This window comes from Pestalotiopsis fici, assembly GCF_000516985.1.
Source record: "Pestalotiopsis fici W106-1 unplaced genomic scaffold PFICI_Scf_6, whole genome shotgun sequence".
In the NCBI taxonomy this organism is placed as follows: domain Eukaryota; kingdom Fungi; phylum Ascomycota; class Sordariomycetes; order Amphisphaeriales; family Sporocadaceae; genus Pestalotiopsis; species Pestalotiopsis fici.
In genome coordinates, this window is record NW_006917096.1 from 3,291,942 (window position 1) to 3,307,376 (window position 15,435).

Below are 15,435 nucleotides of genomic sequence, written 5' to 3' on the forward strand. Positions count from 1 at the left end.
TCGGCAGGAACCGAGTATAGATTACGACGCCTACCTTTTCTCCTGCTCGTCCGTTTTTTCCCCCCTCCCCCCTCTCCCCTTGAACCCAGCCCACAACCCAAACCACGCGTGAGGTTTTATTTTCTCCTCGGAAGTTTTTCATCCCTCTCAAATTTCATTTATTCTGCGGAGAATAAAAGAATTCTGACAGGCGCTTTTCCCGTGGCTATCCGGTAGCGAACTTGTGCTACTCTGACGTCTGGATCGAATGATTGAACGGGCCATAGGACTTGGCACTTGGCACTACATCATTATAATACATGTGGAATATTATCTGCGTAATTGAAATCCCACTGAAGAGACAATCGGTTGCAATTATGAGTCCGTATTTGCTAGGGTCTAGCCACCGACTAAGGACGAACATTTCGTAGAACGCCAAGTAGGAGGGCTACTGTCTGTTCTACACAGTAGTTCAGATGATCTCGAGTCAGACTTGATTTTATGTAGCACGAAGCCACGCATGTACTACTCGAAATTGGTACCAAGACTTCAAAGTTATAGATCACTTGCCAAGTTTTTACAGGCAGTTGCTCCTGCCTTCAATAACCATCTTCAAAGAAACCAAACTCCTCTGAGGCGCAGTTAAGCTTATCAGTAGACTCTTTCCACAGGATGGTCACGATCCCGATGCGGAGCGTGTCCGGCAGAGAGAGCAATACGATCTCACCCGACTTACCCGAGCTCTATCATGTAGGTAGCCATCCCTTCATCTCGGGCCCACCAACTTCCACTAGCTCTAGAGATATGGCTGAGCTCTTTTATGCCATGCCGTAGGAGCCGTGAAGAAGAAGAGGAAGAAGAGGCGAGACCAGGGCCGGCATGTGTGTATGCTGTGTCTGCCTGGGCACCAAGGGTCCTACGGTATGGTTCAGATGTCCCATGGTTTCCCATGTCCCGTGTTGGCTTTAATCCGGGGGTTTTCTTTCCCAAGCTCTAGTGTACATAGTATGGTTTGGAGATATGATGCCAACACCTAATTGGTCCCGAGGAGGGGTGCCTCAATATCGGCAAGGCTCATGCACCTGGACTTTGGTGTGAGTGGGCTCTCCGGGACAACCCATGTTGGGGCGGGCGAGGCCTCCTCGAGGGGCCGACTAGAACTTTTCCAGAATTCCAAAAAACATCAGGTTTCTAATTTTCAGACTAATGTTGGCCTGAACAACTGGCCGGGCCATGCAGGCTGACCGATGGCCCGATCAGAAGACCTGATGATCATGTTTTCGATATACTCACATTGAGGTTTTCGTTTCCCTCTTTTGAAGATTCATTGACGGGCACAGGATCGAGTAATGAGGTTTCCTTCTGTAATGTTATATCTAACAAGTCGAGGAGTGATGGGATTCGGCACAGAGAAGGTACCGAAGCCACTCCCAGATCCTTCGTCTCAAGATATCCAATCCCCTAGTTCGTCGACAGGGTATCTCAATGCTTCCACAGAGGAAAGCGTCCGAGCACTTCATGCACTTGAGACTCTAAGCACATCAGGAGGTAGCCACTCGAGGTGTAGTATGTACTAGACGTAGGACCAGCCCCTCATTTTCTAAAGAGGACGAGATGTTTCTTGCGCATCGGTCCATGGTCTTGTTGCGAAGCATAACCCGCCGCCGCCACCACCACCATCATCACAATAAACGATGGCGATAGAGCTTGGGCCGCAGTGACACTCTGCTACTGGTGGTCCCGCCCGATGTAGTCGGACGATGACGACGGTTGTGGTATAGTGGCGAGGAACCTCGACAACCCTGAGCGGGATATCGAATGACAGACTAGACCAGTGTCCCATGGTTTGGAACTCAGCTTTTTTGGTTCCAAGTTAGTGGCATCCATTGGTTGTTTCGAAGCACTCATACACTATTGAACAAAAATATGCGATTGGTTCGCTGATCCACGGACTAGTGGTCATACTGTGCTCTGAAGCTGTTTGGGTTCGCCGTTGGCTCGAATATGCCAATGGAAAGAAACCACAACTCGGGAGGCATCATGGTGCTTCTCTCAAGCTCCAGACGTCATCGGAACATGAAGCTTGATCGGGGCATTTCCTTGCCTTGCCTGCAGGAACCAGGTCGTACAGAACCGTCATCTAATACAATATGCAGGTGATTGATGGACGAACGAATGCAAGACCGTTACAATTAGCAAGGTTGGCGACCTACCTATAGACAGTTGGACGCAAAAGACGCCTTGAACCCGTTGGATGTGTGTATGTAATGGTTAGAGTTTGGGTAGCATTCTGTATGCAGGATCTAGGCATGTAGGGGGAGGGGAGGGGGAGGAAAAGGTGAAGATACTAGAATCTATGTGTCCAAAGACCCCTGACATGACATTTGACCAGGGTCTGTGTCCAGGGACGTTTGATGCTCGTCCGGGACGCGGGGGTTGGCGTTAAGCTAAGCCAGTTCAGGTATGGCGCGACCCCTTGCGGCTCAACTCCCCAACCTTATCGTCATAGCTTAGTAGCACCTACTCGCACCTACCCATAGCTTTTCCTGGACGACGAAACCCGATGGTGTTCCAGCTCTGCCTCAACCCCCATTGCCACACAATGCTGCTGCTGCTGCTGCTGCTGCTGCTGCTGCTTTTGCTGTCTCTGGCCTCGCAAGACGTTACTGCGTCCAGGGCATTGCACTTGGTACCGTCACCCACGTTTTTTCTCCGCTCTCCGCGAAGGGCTGGATTCGATTTTGTGTTTGTCTGTCTGTCGACTCTAGGTATCGTGCTGCTGGCCTGGCACAACCTGAGACTCAAACTCCACCATACTCGGAAACTCATCCTGCCAGGCACAAAATACTACAGAGCGCACGTAAACGAAGCAGCGGACGAATGGCCGCACCCTAGGTACAGTACGCACATGCCCGGGGTTTGTATTGGTAGTCGTTAATGGCATGTATCCATTCTCGTTTCTTGTCTACCATGACATGTATGCGTCTTTACGTGAAAAGACATGTATCCATTCTATCTACCCACTGAGGATTGTATGGCTGGCTCCAGGATCAGCAAGATTCCTCACGCCTTGTTCAATGTTCATCACAGAGCTTTGACGGGTGGAGGAGGACTATCAACCGGTTGAACTAGTTGGTTGTGGCTATTTCGAGCTTCTTTGAAACCCACTTCCCACGATCCATCTTAGTTCTACTGGTGCTTCGACTGCCACCACCATGAAGAACGCGTACCTATCCTACAGAGCTACCTACAATATCCACTCCAACCAAACCCATGCTCGTTTCTTCTCTCCGCTTAACCACGCCAGATAATGGTTGCAAACTGGGTCGACCTGCAGGCCTAGCTCCAAAGGCGAGGCCGGACGACCTCGAGCCCGCGCGGGGGTCATTCCATTCGCTTGGCACATGGTCCAGGGCCTCAACTGGTCTTGTACATGGGCCTGGCCTGGGCATGGTAGGTGGGTGGCATGGAACATGGCCTCTCGTCTCTCTGCACATCTGGTATGTCATCTGGGATATCATCTCTATGATCACCAATGTCTTCATGCATCTTTCTTTTTTGATTTTCTCCCTCCCGCCTCCTCTGGAACAGGACTGCGGCCTGGTGTGTGTCTTTCCTACTGCTAATCCCAGCATCCATCAAAAGTTGGTTTGCTGTGTCTTTCGTTTCTGAATTGTACTGGCTACTATCCTTTTTTTTGATCTACTACTCTTACTCTATTCTTCCATTTTCGCCATTCTGCCGGTTCAGGGTCTGTTTCGTCTGGTCTGCCATCCGTGATCTGGAATCTGAATGTGGCCAAATCCAATCTTTTTTTCTCTGAATCTTCTTTGGTCTTGTCGTCTGCTTTCTTCTCTTTACCCACCCAAGCCCAACCAATATCCACTCCTGCTTCGCCATATTTCCATTTTGCCACCCACAATACCGCATCGAGAATAAAGAACATCTATGGACTAGAGAACTAGATGATCACGACCGGAAGAGTATAGGCACTGGCCATTTGCCGAGGGTTCGTTCGTCGTCACCAACATAAAGGAAAGATGTCTGGATCTGAGAGCATTGGCAGCGGTTACTCAGCCGGCAGCGCCTACGCCATGAACATGAGCATGTCCAACACATCATCGAGCAGCCTGCTGCAGGCCTCGAGCAGCAACTCGACGTACCAGGTCATCAACCAACTCAAGTTTCTGGCTGCCAAATCGATACGGAATTCCGCCATTATCCTCGCCGTCTTCAACACCATTGCAGCCTTTGCCACTGCCATGGGCATCCTGTACGACTGCTATCAGAGGGCCAAGCGGAATAGCCCGCGGGGCAAACCGTGAGTAGCAAAGATCAAAGTCTCTCAACGAATTATTCGAACGATCGACTGATAGAACCTTTTCACAGAGTGCGCGTCTGGAATTGCGTCACGGGCGCTGAGACATATCCTTTCATACTGTCATTAGCCATTACGATCCAGGGCATAATATTTGCAGTTTCCCAGTCGCGTGGATTAGATGGACTATTTGCTTCGGGCTGTTCCCTGATATCGTCCTTCATGCTACCAGGTAAGCATGTTATGAATTCATTGGAGCCGAGTCAACATCTAACCAGCTTTGCAGGGATATTCATCGTTCCTTTCTTGCAGCTCATTTTTGGGCTTGAACTGACATTCCGTGGTCTCCGAACCAAACCATTCCCAAAGCGAGGAAAATGGACAGTCGCCATTTGCTTCGCAGTCTGGACGACGCTCCTTCTGGTCATGGGATTAATCACTTTCTTCGTTCCTTCTGCAGATTTCTGCTTTGCTTCCCTGTTCTGGTTCGTCGCCAAATGGGCCGAGGGTGGTTTTGCGCTCTTTACCTTTATGTCTGTAGTGCTCATCGGATGCGCCATCACCATCTTTCTCAAGTTGACGAGGCACTCCACTATTGAGACAAGCGAAAGAGTCGAAGCGTCACGCATGGTCTACTTTCTCTCGGTAGCCATCGTTTCTGATGTTTGTTCCATATTAGTCTCTCTACTCATACAGGACTCGGAGCTAACCATGCATAGGTTTTGGTGGTACCCTTCTTCATTTATCTCACCTTTAGCAATTTCGGTGACAGCGAAGGTACCAGCGGACTCACACTGTCCATGATCGCCACAGTGGTCGTCAATGTCTCTGGACTCATGAACGGTGGTCTTCATCTCTTCTTTCGTTCAAACATCATTTCCACTATCGGACCAAGAGACAAGATGGCGGAGTACGAGAGACAACAACTCAAGCACAAGATCCGGAAAGCAGATCCGGAATATGATTTCACGAGTCACGCGCTGCAGTCCGTCTCGGGATCCAAGTCCCTGCGCCGGGTCGACAGTGAAGAGACACTCGTGAAACGATATGAAAAGGATGAAGAAGATGCGATTGAGTCTCGATCCACAAGGACATATGGCTATAGTCCCAAGCCAGTCATGTCCAACGGTGTATTCCCAACAACCTCGATACCAAGAGTCCCTGAGCCAGTCGAGTTGCCAACACCAGCCGCTCCTTCAACCGGCTTCCCTAAGCGAAGGCCATCTACATCATACTCACTTTTCCCAAACACAAACATGGCCAACAACACGGCTTCAATAACAATCCTACCTCCTACGACTTATTCGCCCATTGAGAACAACAACAATATTAGTCGATTCGAAGACTTTGACAACAACACATTAAAACCACCGCCATCCATCAAGAACCGCCACATGCGCAACTCGTCCATGGCATCGTCTGCCACTGTCCAGATCGGACTCCGCTTCTCCAACGTAGCCGACATGCCACCCATGGCGAGCTCCATTGTGAAGAATGCCGAGCAGGTACACAACCTGGACTGCCCCAAGGCGATCCGACCAAGCCCTCTGGCCGCCTTTGCAACGACGGATGAGCCGGTCTGGCCCTCGGAACCCGCCAGCCCCGTCAGCGCCACGCCGTCGCGGGATCCAACTACCAAGGACAGCAGGATGAAGACTTTGCCTCCAGTCCCGCGGCCAATCAACCGCATCAATACCAACATTGAGAACAGCCGCCAACAATTCGACGACACGCCCATCCTGAGCGCTGCCGTCTACCGCCCCGAGAGCCCTAGCAAAAAGGTGCCGAGTCCCAAGGGCGTCGGCTTCCAGTTCCCGAGCCCGAAGCGGACCAACACAACGCCGCTCCAAATGTCCACGCGGACGCCGCCTCCCATGACCCGGAGCCGTGGCAACTCTGATGTCACGCAACCCAGGGGCGACTGGATCTAGTCTCATCACTAGAAACCAAGTCTATGCGGGGTCGGAGAATGCTCTCAATTTCGATTCGATATATTTACACGACGGGTGATGTTGCCGAGTCTGTCCATTCACAAATACATGGACGTCTCACATAAAGACACGCCCGTCACTTCTTCATTGTTTAATTATCTTACCTACTCAAGAGGTTGGCCAGTCATTATAGTCAAAGACATGGAGCATGATTTCCGGCGTCAAAGAAGAAGAAGAAGACTCATTATTCTTTTTTCTTATCCATTTTTTCATATACTCTTTTCCCTCTTTTATGTCTCCATATTTTTCTTCCTCTCTCTCCTATCGGGTACTTATTATACACTATACAGTTTTGGGGGTCGTCGGGTCTAGGGGATTTTGTGTATAAATATGTACGAATTTAGCTGAGGGGAATGGAGGAAAAACAAGAGCAAAATATGACTGAAATGTTCTGGGCGAATAAAAAGGAAGGGGTGGTCTCTTTGGGAAATGTGCTCTGAATAACGTGCTGGGAGGAGGATTATGATACCAGATACCAGTAGTAGCCTAGGCAGTCCAATAAGGAAAAGAAATCAAGTCAAACAGTTCAAAAAGATGACATCGTTTCCCCCCCTAAAAACCAACATTTGCATGTTAAAATTCGTGGAACATCATTGCTGATGAGTTTACATACAGTCCTGCAATTTCGTTATCAAACAACCCAGCCTTGAGTTTTCAGGATTTTTGTATATAATCTGGCACAGCTGAATAGACTCTACCTGTATACCCTGCAATGCCACTTGCACAAAGCAAGTATTGTATACTAATGTGCTCTTGGCACTTGATAAAGATACTGATCATGGCTCACAACCCACGTCATGATCTCATGTCGCGGGCGAGACTTGCAGGCGACACTGCTTTCTCATCTCATGGATATCAACAATAATTGAACCTCGGTTGGGCGCCTCCACACAAAGTTTATATCATCGCCCACACCAGCTGTAAGTCTGCTCGACGGAATTCTAGGCCCATCCAGCAGCGCTCATTGGGGCCTGACCATCCCACATGCCATCTCCACCGTCGACTTGTGCATTCGTATCTGCCCAGTTGATTTCCAACTTCTCCAGCTCTCTCTTGAAAAAGTCTTGCTCCTGTTGAAGCGCTTGTCTCACCTCCGGTGCCATTTGATCTGGATGTCTCTGGACATTGTGCCAATGTGTCAAGCTCCTCAGCGCCTGTTCCAAGGGCAGCGCTTCCTCTACCTCGGCATCAACGTCACTACCGGCGAGCCATTCATCTCTCAGCTCGGGACGGCAGTGCAGATAAATTGCCGTGATGACTCGCATGTTGGACTGGCGCCACTTACGCCCGCAGTATGGCACTTGATTCTTGAAAAGCTTGAGTGCGTATAGCCGAAGCTCGGCTTGAGGGACTTTGAGTGACTTTTTGATAATGTTGGAAGATTTGTACTGCACCAAGAGCAAGTTGCGGTGGGCCTTGTTCTTGCATATCTTCTGCAGAATTCGCAAGTAGTTGATCAAGGAGAAGAAGTTGCGACGGGAGAAGTCTGTAATGGGCTCCTTAGGTAGGTCATTTATTGGCTGCCCCATCTCGTCAACTTCTGGTCGTTCATGGGCATGATTGTTCATCTTTGCTCCTTGCTCCTCAGTCGACGAAGACGCTGCTGGCGGCGACTTCTTGCGCTTAATAGGAGGCGGCGCCGCATCGTCCTCGCTCTCATCGTCTGGGCCATCGATTTCCGTGGGCTCCATTGGCTTGTCACCATTACCACGAGCACGGAGGTTACAGAAATAAAAGAAACTGTGGTCCGTGCGATCAGTCTTACTGTCAACCACCTGTTGGACATCTTGATGTGCGAAGAATTTAAGCACGAGGGGGATATAGTTGGAGTCGAGAAGCAGTTGGCACAAATACTCAAACTTGAGGACGTCTGGAAATGGTCAGATTCCTGAGTTCAGTCCAGAAGGGGCCTGAGATGAACTTACGAGATACCTTGAACCACTTCAAGAGCAGCAAGATGGCACCTGATAGTGCTTTGCCCTCCAACTCACGTGCCCTGACTTGATCCAAGTCCTCAAGAGACATATCGGGGGCATCTGGAGCAATGGCGCCATTGACACCTATGCCATCCTGAGACCGAGAAAAGGGTGCCCCGCTTTGATTGAAGCGCCCTTGGTTCTGTTGACCATCCTGCCCTCGTTGAGGCATGGTGATGAAAGCAGTCACGTTGGCCAGCACGACCCTCATTAGGACAATGACGATAGATTGCAACTGTGGTAGCGTGGCATCCTACTCGTAATTAGCACCTCAGCTATAAAAACCAGGGTCACTGATCAACTCACATAAAAGTTCTCAATAGCATCTAAGCGATGTTTGAATTTCGAGTCAAGGTTGTCGGGATCCGGGCCATAGTCGACCTCTTTCGATCTTGTAGTTGCAGTTCTCTTCTCGATAAGAGCGAGCAGTTTGTCGTCATCAACCTCGTTGTCAGGACCTACCTCGAGTGCGTCAAGGTCAAGTTCAAGTTCGTCGACGTCGTCGTCTACAGACACATCAAAGCCCCTCTCGAATTTCAGGAATCTCTGTCGCTCCTCCCACAATTGACGTACTGCTCGCGTCATCCGAACCCGTTTGGAGAAGAGCTCTCCAGCCTCTAGAATCGAAGCAGGTATATCACTGCCTTCCCATTTTCGGCCCACCAGGGACTCCTGTAGACCAGCTCCGCCTTTTCCGCCTGCGCTGTTGCTGCTTTCATCGAGAGGAGGATACATGAAGGGGAAATTTTGATTAGTCTGGTAGTTCTGCTTCTTGCCACCCTTACCACCAGCCGCGGGGGATGGAGGCGGCGAAGGGGCCGGCGTTGCAATATGAACCGGCTGGTGTAGAATAGAAGCACCTCCGCTTTGCGTGTTTGGAGGCGCGGGTAATATTCCGTTCGATCCATTGTTTCGCGTCGGGTGATTTGGCAAAGGTGGCAGGAGTGAGGTGTCGTCAGGCTCCAAGGAAATCGGTAATTGTGGCGGAACATAGGAGGGGTACTTTGAAGATATCTCCTGGCGGAAAGTGTGATAATCTAATGGGGATGCAGAAATGGTGTCTTTATCCTTGGCACTTGCGGGCGCCTCGCCAAGGGCCCCCTTGGTCTCAACGATCGCATCCATACCGCCAAATACCAGTAATATGGACTTCCAGAACAGCAAGAGTATCTGTTACTTGTTAGTCAAAATATCTCAGACCAGAGACTGGAATCCTACTTGAGTCATTGAAGTTGGTACTCCGTCGAGCCAGCGAATCTTGGCGACCGAGTTAAGCATGAAAACTGCAATGTTTGGGTTCAATTCGACTAAGGCAGGCAATTAGCTTCATCGATGAAGAAACCAGAAACGAGTACCTACGAAGCTTGTCGCGAACTTCTGCCATCTCCTCGCCACTGCCCAGAACCTCCTGTATCGTAATATACATGATTGTCATCAAATTCATAAGCTCATCTTGGGCCTCTTGAGACCCTTCTGATTGGTGTTTTGTTGGATCCAATGTCCTGTCTCAAGTCAGTATACTACTAGCAGTACGGCAGTGATGTTGTTCAAAGGACATACCACAACGCCTCCAATGCATGCTGTAACGCCTGCCAAATGATGGGCAGACCACCAACTTGAGCTATCAGCTCCACGCCCTCCTTCATTGCCAACAACTGTCCTTGCGTAGCAACGCTTCTGCCCTTCAGCCTTTCCGGCATATTTTCGCTGTCGCCAAAGGGACCGGGCTGCGCAGTCTCTATCCATCGCCCCAAGATCAGATACATGATCCTACCAATAGCGTGAACCCTGGTGACATCGTCCCCGTCCTGGATACCGACGAGCCACTTTCGCACAAAATCGGCTTTGGTGTCTTGATCTGCCTCGTTCCAATCTTGCCCACCGCCAAACTCTTCCCAACCCATCTCCCAGATACGTTGGCTTCCATTGAGGCGCACCCACTGCCAGAATTGCCCATACACGAACCATTCATCAATCTCCTCCGCATGGGGACCAGTATCTTCGTAGACGAAATCGTAGGCAATGGCCGCCTCGTTATTCTTGGGAAATTCAGAGACGTATTTTCTGAGCTGCGCGAGGGATAGCGAGTCCAATTGCTGGTCAGATTGGGACTGTAGCTGTGACGGGGGAGCAGGAGGATCGTTCGGGGGCGGTGGCAGGCCGGGAGTGCTCGAGTTGCGCTGCAGATTGGGCCGCAGAGACAGGACGTTGCTGGCATTGGTATTGACAGAGCTGCTGGCAGCGGTGGACGCCTCTCCTGCATCCTCTGCAGTGACTCCAGTGTCGGCGAGGTCCTCAGGCTCGGACGGACCCGTCTGAGGCTCGCCCTCGGGCGCGGCCTTCGACCACAGCGAGTTCATGATGGTGACCAGTTAGCGTCGCATACAGCTGGCTTTTGGTGGAGATTCTGCGTGGTCGATGGTCAAGGTGAACGCATATCCGCAGCCCAGGCACGTGCTAGGCGCTTCCGAGCAAGAAACAAGAACAAATAGTGCAATGAAGTCCAGTACAGGGTCCAAAGCCAGTGTGGTGATTCTAGTAAAGAATACAGCTAGACACTGATGCGCATATTGAGCGAGTTGCTGTGTCTATGATTGTTGCTGGAGTTTGGCAGCTCGCTCTGTTGAGCTAAGGTTACATGGTGCAGCTATCGATAGCTTGGGACTGGAGTCCTGACTAAAGGAAAGGGTCAGGGGCTTCGGTGCGCAGTAGCGGGGCAGTATCAACTATTAAAGTTGCAAGTCACGACCAACAGGTTCTGCTTGCAGAAATCCAACGGGCATATACATGCACATTATGAATCATCATGTACTCTGTAGAGGAATGCATTTCCTCCTGTCTGAATAATTATGTTCAAGGATTCAGGACACTCAATCAGCAAATGACAGGATACGATCATTCATTGACAAGGCAAGCCACCACTTGTCAATCAATGTCAATATACGTCCCTTGTTCAGCACAATTGTATTATTTCCCTACATTTTTAGATTTCTTAAATGTGTAGCCTGAACTCCTGTCTAATGCAGATGCATGGCCCTTGGGTATCTCTCTTGGCAGGCCCCTTGTTGTATGTCTCTCAGCTGTTCTTGGCCATCATCACGATGTCTTCTTCTCGCGAGCTTTCAACAGCTCCATTTTGTCATCCCATTTCTCCCATCCTGCTTGGCACAAGTCTTCTTCCACCACCAAGTCTCTGACTCTGAAGAACTGGGCAATCGGGTGCGAGATACCCCAGGAGAGCCAGCCAGTCCTCCTTAGGATAGTAGTGAGAACAAACCAGGCAATGGCACTGACTGTGCCCGCGGCACTTCCAACCAAAACTTGCTTTTGCGTGTGGTAGTTCAAGTAGATCCTGCTCCAGGCCACGGCGGCAGCCATGCCCAGTCCCATCACACTCCAAAACACTCTCTCGACCATAGTCAACCCAGTGTGGTTTCTTCTGCGGTTGTGATATGCTGGCTTATGTCTGAAGACGAGGAACAACGTCAAACTAACGGCGAAGAAGGCCACAAACTGCGCGTGACTGCTCGGCATCCCGTAGCCCTTCCCATTCATTCGTCTCGGTCGTTCCTCCTTGATCAGACGCTTCAGGGCAAAGTTCAAAGCCTCGCAGGCCAGTTGACCGGCAAACATGAGACCAATCTCGACCTCGCGTGTCGACCATATCAGGGTCGCGTAGACGACACATAGACCTTGTGGGACTAGAGCAAGGAACGCGCATAGGTAAGAGACGGGATCGTTGGGGTCCTAAAGCGATAAAGCCATTAGCCTTGGCCAGCATGCATTTCGAGAGAGCAGATTAGGTTCAGCTCACATAGTGCACATGTGTGAGAGAAAAGGACGCCAATGGCGCCGAGTCGTCGGACATGTTGTCGTTGTGCTTGGGAAAAGTAATCGAGTTCGTGTCGGGTGGATGATGTCAGTACTGGACACGCAGGCGTTCGGATGCTCGTCCAGGCGGCTGTGAGGTGCCTAGAGGGCTCGATCCGACAAGAACTCTCGTTATAAATGATTCCTCTGTTAAAGACTGAAGCTAGAGCGACGACTCGTGGATGCGTCTTCGTGAATTGTCCTGTCGCAACCAAGCGGACGACTCGGTGTGCTGGCTAGCCGTAGAAGGAGGCTCCCAGACTACAAGTGATGTGCCCAAAAAATTAGTGTTACCAGGTCCATTTTGCGACCGACAGCTGCCCGCTTACGCCGAGCCTCTCCCTACCTCTACGTTGCCTACAAGGCAGTTGAGTCGGCTTTTCATAGGCTCTAGCTGCTGCCCCGCCAGTTCGCGAATGACACGCTCGCCATCATTTCTTGATCGCTTGGCTGTGAATTACGATCCCAATTCTCCGGCAGACGAAGATATCTTTTGAATGTGATTAACAGAAGAAGAAGAAAGCTCCTTTGGTTCTTACACACGAGATGCAGAGTTCCACTTCTTTAGAATCGGTGAATCCTGTTAGGCTGTGCTCCGAGGGACACCGATAGAGTCATCCATCTCCAAGCGGTCATCCTCATTTGATTCGGCCAACATTGCATTGGGTAGCTTGCCTTGCCCCTCCGCAATTGGGAAAAAGGCGGCGTGGCGTGGGCATTTTCTTATGACTAGCTCCCGCCTATCGATGACCAATTCCGCCACCAGGCCCAGAGAAGACGACAACGACGAAACGACGACTGCTTTCATGATACCACAAGACTTTTCATTTCAAAATTTCAAATTTTATCGAGGATAAGCACTTTAGCCGAAGAGAGATAATGGGATTCTGACAAGACTTTGTTTGATTGGGTCAACAGAGAAAGGCACACGATCGCATTGTTCTCCAACGTTATCTTTGGCAATATAAATATTCGCCGGAGGTACTTGCTACACCAGATCGTACTGCTCAACAGCACGGAAATTTCAACCTCACGATCTTCATGAGTCGGTAACACAGACCCAACCTTCAATATGGATGACGAAGATGCTCGTGCCATCGAGCTTTCGTCCATAACTGCCATCTATCACGAGGAGCTCAAGCTTGATGAGAAGGACCCTTATTCTTTCACGATAGAACTTTCCCTGAGTCTCAGCCGACCTTTGACTGTTAAATTTCCAGCACCTGCAGAGGCTGTCCCTCTCATTCCTGGCCCGGAAGATGCGGTCGCTCGGGCAGTGCCTCAGGTTGACTCTCAGCAGCTGTTGAACCTGCCGTCGTTGCAAATTTACGTTACCTTACCAGAGGGTTATCCAGAAAACAAACCTCCTGCGATCAAGATTTCAACGTCCCCGCCTTGGCTACCGGCTCACATCGTCAAAAGGCTCGAGGGTCGAGTTGAGGAATTATGGGAGGATATGGGCCGTGATCAGGTCATCTTTACTTATGTCGATGACGTCCAGCAATCGGTTGACGATGTCTTCGGTCTGGTGGACCAAGAAAGTACACTCGAGGTTGGACCAGAACACAAGATCGCCATTCTGGACTACGATCTAGAGGCTAAGAAGAGGACTTTTCAACGAAGCACATTTGACTGTGGTATATGCCTGGATCCGAAAAAGGGCCTGGCTTGCCACAGAATGCTCGATTGCGGCCATGTATTCTGCGTTCAGTGTCTTCAGGACTTTTACAACAACGCAATCACCGAAGGAGACATCGTTTCGGTCCAATGCCTGGAGCCCGGCTGTGCCAGTGAACGCGAAAAGGCCGCACGGCAGGCCAATCCAGGCAAGTCCAGAAAGTTCAAGGCTTATATCAGTCCAAGTGAACTTCTTCAGATTCCCATAGAGCAGGATATGGTCAAACGCTACGTTGCGCTCAAGCATAAAGCTGAGCTCGAGTCTGACAAGAATACCGTGTACTGTCCTCGACCTTGGTGTCAGGGTGCGGCACGGTCTAAAAAACACAAGAAGCCTGAAGGGTTGGACTTTGCTGAAAGCTCCGACGATGATTCCGAGGATGAAATCGAGGGAGGCGGTGACAAAGATCCAGCAAAGAGGGCCAAGTTTTCCGCCAGCAAGGAACTTCTTGCCATCTGCGAAGATTGTGGGTTTGCCTTTTGTTCTCGCTGCGGTCAGTCGTGGCATGGCGAATTCAAGTACTGTATACCCAAGGAACGCAAAGAGGAGATCACCGAGGAGGAAAAGGCATCACTCGAGTACCTGAGGATGCATACTACACCATGTCCGACCTGCGCTGCACCTTGCCAAAAGACTCAAGGTTGTAATCACATGCGATGCTTTAGGTGCCAGTCTCACTTCTGTTATCTATGCAGTGCTTGGCTCAACCCCGAGAATCCTTACCAGCACTTTAATACTCAACCCGGTGGTGAAGTCAATAGCTGCTACATGAGGCTCTGGGAGCTGGAAGGCGGAGATGGAAACGATGTTGGCATCGCCTATCAGGGTGGGAACGCCATCAGAAACCCAAATATTCAACCCGGCGAATACGGTCAGCACTTGGAGATTGTTGGAGATGTACATCGCCAGGAACCAGAATTGGAAATCGACAGAGGAAGAAACCCGGTTGCAGAGCAACATCAGCAGGGCCAAGACCAGCCACAAGGCATCCAGCCCGGGGGGGGGGTTGCCGTTGCACGAGAAGGCCCCTTGGTATTACGGATAGAGGGAGATGCGCCACCGGCTCGTGGGAGACCAGGACGCCAGCAAGCGCCCCCAGCAGCGCGTGGCGGCAACCAGGCGGTGAATGGTGCTGGGCAACGCGGACGCGGTAGAGGAGGCAATAGAGGAGGACGGCCGGGCGCCGGTGGTAATCGAGCACGTGGACAGAATCAACGCGGGAATCGTGCTGGTCGCAATGATGATCACAATATTGAGCACGAAGGCGAAGCGATGGAACTGAACCAGGCAGACGAGGTTTGGGTACGCCACTTCATCGAGTTGGCCCTCAACGATCAGGAGCATTTACTACTCGAGGGCGACAGCGGCGATGAGGACGATTAGGGAATGTATCAGTCTTGATTCTGCGGTACATTTTCGATATCTTGGGAATAGCGATACCCAAAACAGCAACGGGCCATTGGGGGGCAAGCTTGGGAAAGGGCCAGACTTCTAAGGAGTCGTCCCTATTTTTTGCATCTGATAGACAGGTAGCTACTGCAAATTCCACCATAAGCCAAACGTGACAGGTGAGAGATTGAGCGAAAAATGCCTGGGTTTCCCTCTACTCTGTTTCCAAGAGGG

The 15,435-nt window shown here is 50.6% G+C and overlaps 4 protein-coding genes across 4 annotated transcripts; 2 read left to right on the forward strand and 2 right to left on the reverse strand.

The window, feature by feature from the left end:
- Positions 1 to 4,019: 4,019 nt before the first annotated feature.
- PFICI_09465 (uncharacterized protein) lies at positions 4,020 to 6,228 on the forward strand (the record flags this gene model as incomplete). Its single annotated transcript, XM_007838046.1, has 4 exons — positions 4,020 to 4,300; positions 4,369 to 4,529; positions 4,584 to 4,960; positions 5,017 to 6,228. The coding sequence occupies 4 exons, from the start codon at positions 4,020 to 4,022 to the stop codon at positions 6,226 to 6,228; spliced, it is 2,031 nt and encodes a 676-aa protein (XP_007836237.1).
- Positions 6,229 to 7,229: 1,001 nt separating this feature from the next.
- PFICI_09466 (uncharacterized protein) lies at positions 7,230 to 10,624 on the reverse strand (the record flags this gene model as incomplete). The annotated part of the gene is made up of 6 exons (XM_007838047.1): positions 7,230 to 8,158; positions 8,214 to 8,517; positions 8,571 to 9,434; positions 9,483 to 9,571; positions 9,624 to 9,766; positions 9,825 to 10,624. 6 exons carry the CDS (start codon positions 10,622 to 10,624, stop codon positions 7,230 to 7,232), a joined length of 3,129 nt encoding a protein of 1,042 aa, XP_007836238.1.
- A 736-nt stretch (positions 10,625 to 11,360) lies between these two features.
- On the reverse strand, positions 11,361 to 12,132 carry PFICI_09467 (uncharacterized protein; the record flags this gene model as incomplete). Its single annotated transcript, XM_007838048.1, has 2 exons — positions 11,361 to 12,011; positions 12,079 to 12,132. 2 exons carry the CDS (start codon positions 12,130 to 12,132, stop codon positions 11,361 to 11,363), a joined length of 705 nt encoding a protein of 234 aa, XP_007836239.1.
- A 1,074-nt stretch (positions 12,133 to 13,206) lies between these two features.
- Positions 13,207 to 15,195, forward strand: PFICI_09468 (uncharacterized protein; the record flags this gene model as incomplete). The annotated part of the gene is made up of 1 exon (XM_007838049.1): positions 13,207 to 15,195. The coding sequence occupies one exon, from the start codon at positions 13,207 to 13,209 to the stop codon at positions 15,193 to 15,195; it is 1,989 nt and encodes a 662-aa protein (XP_007836240.1).
- Positions 15,196 to 15,435: the final 240 nt, after the last annotated feature.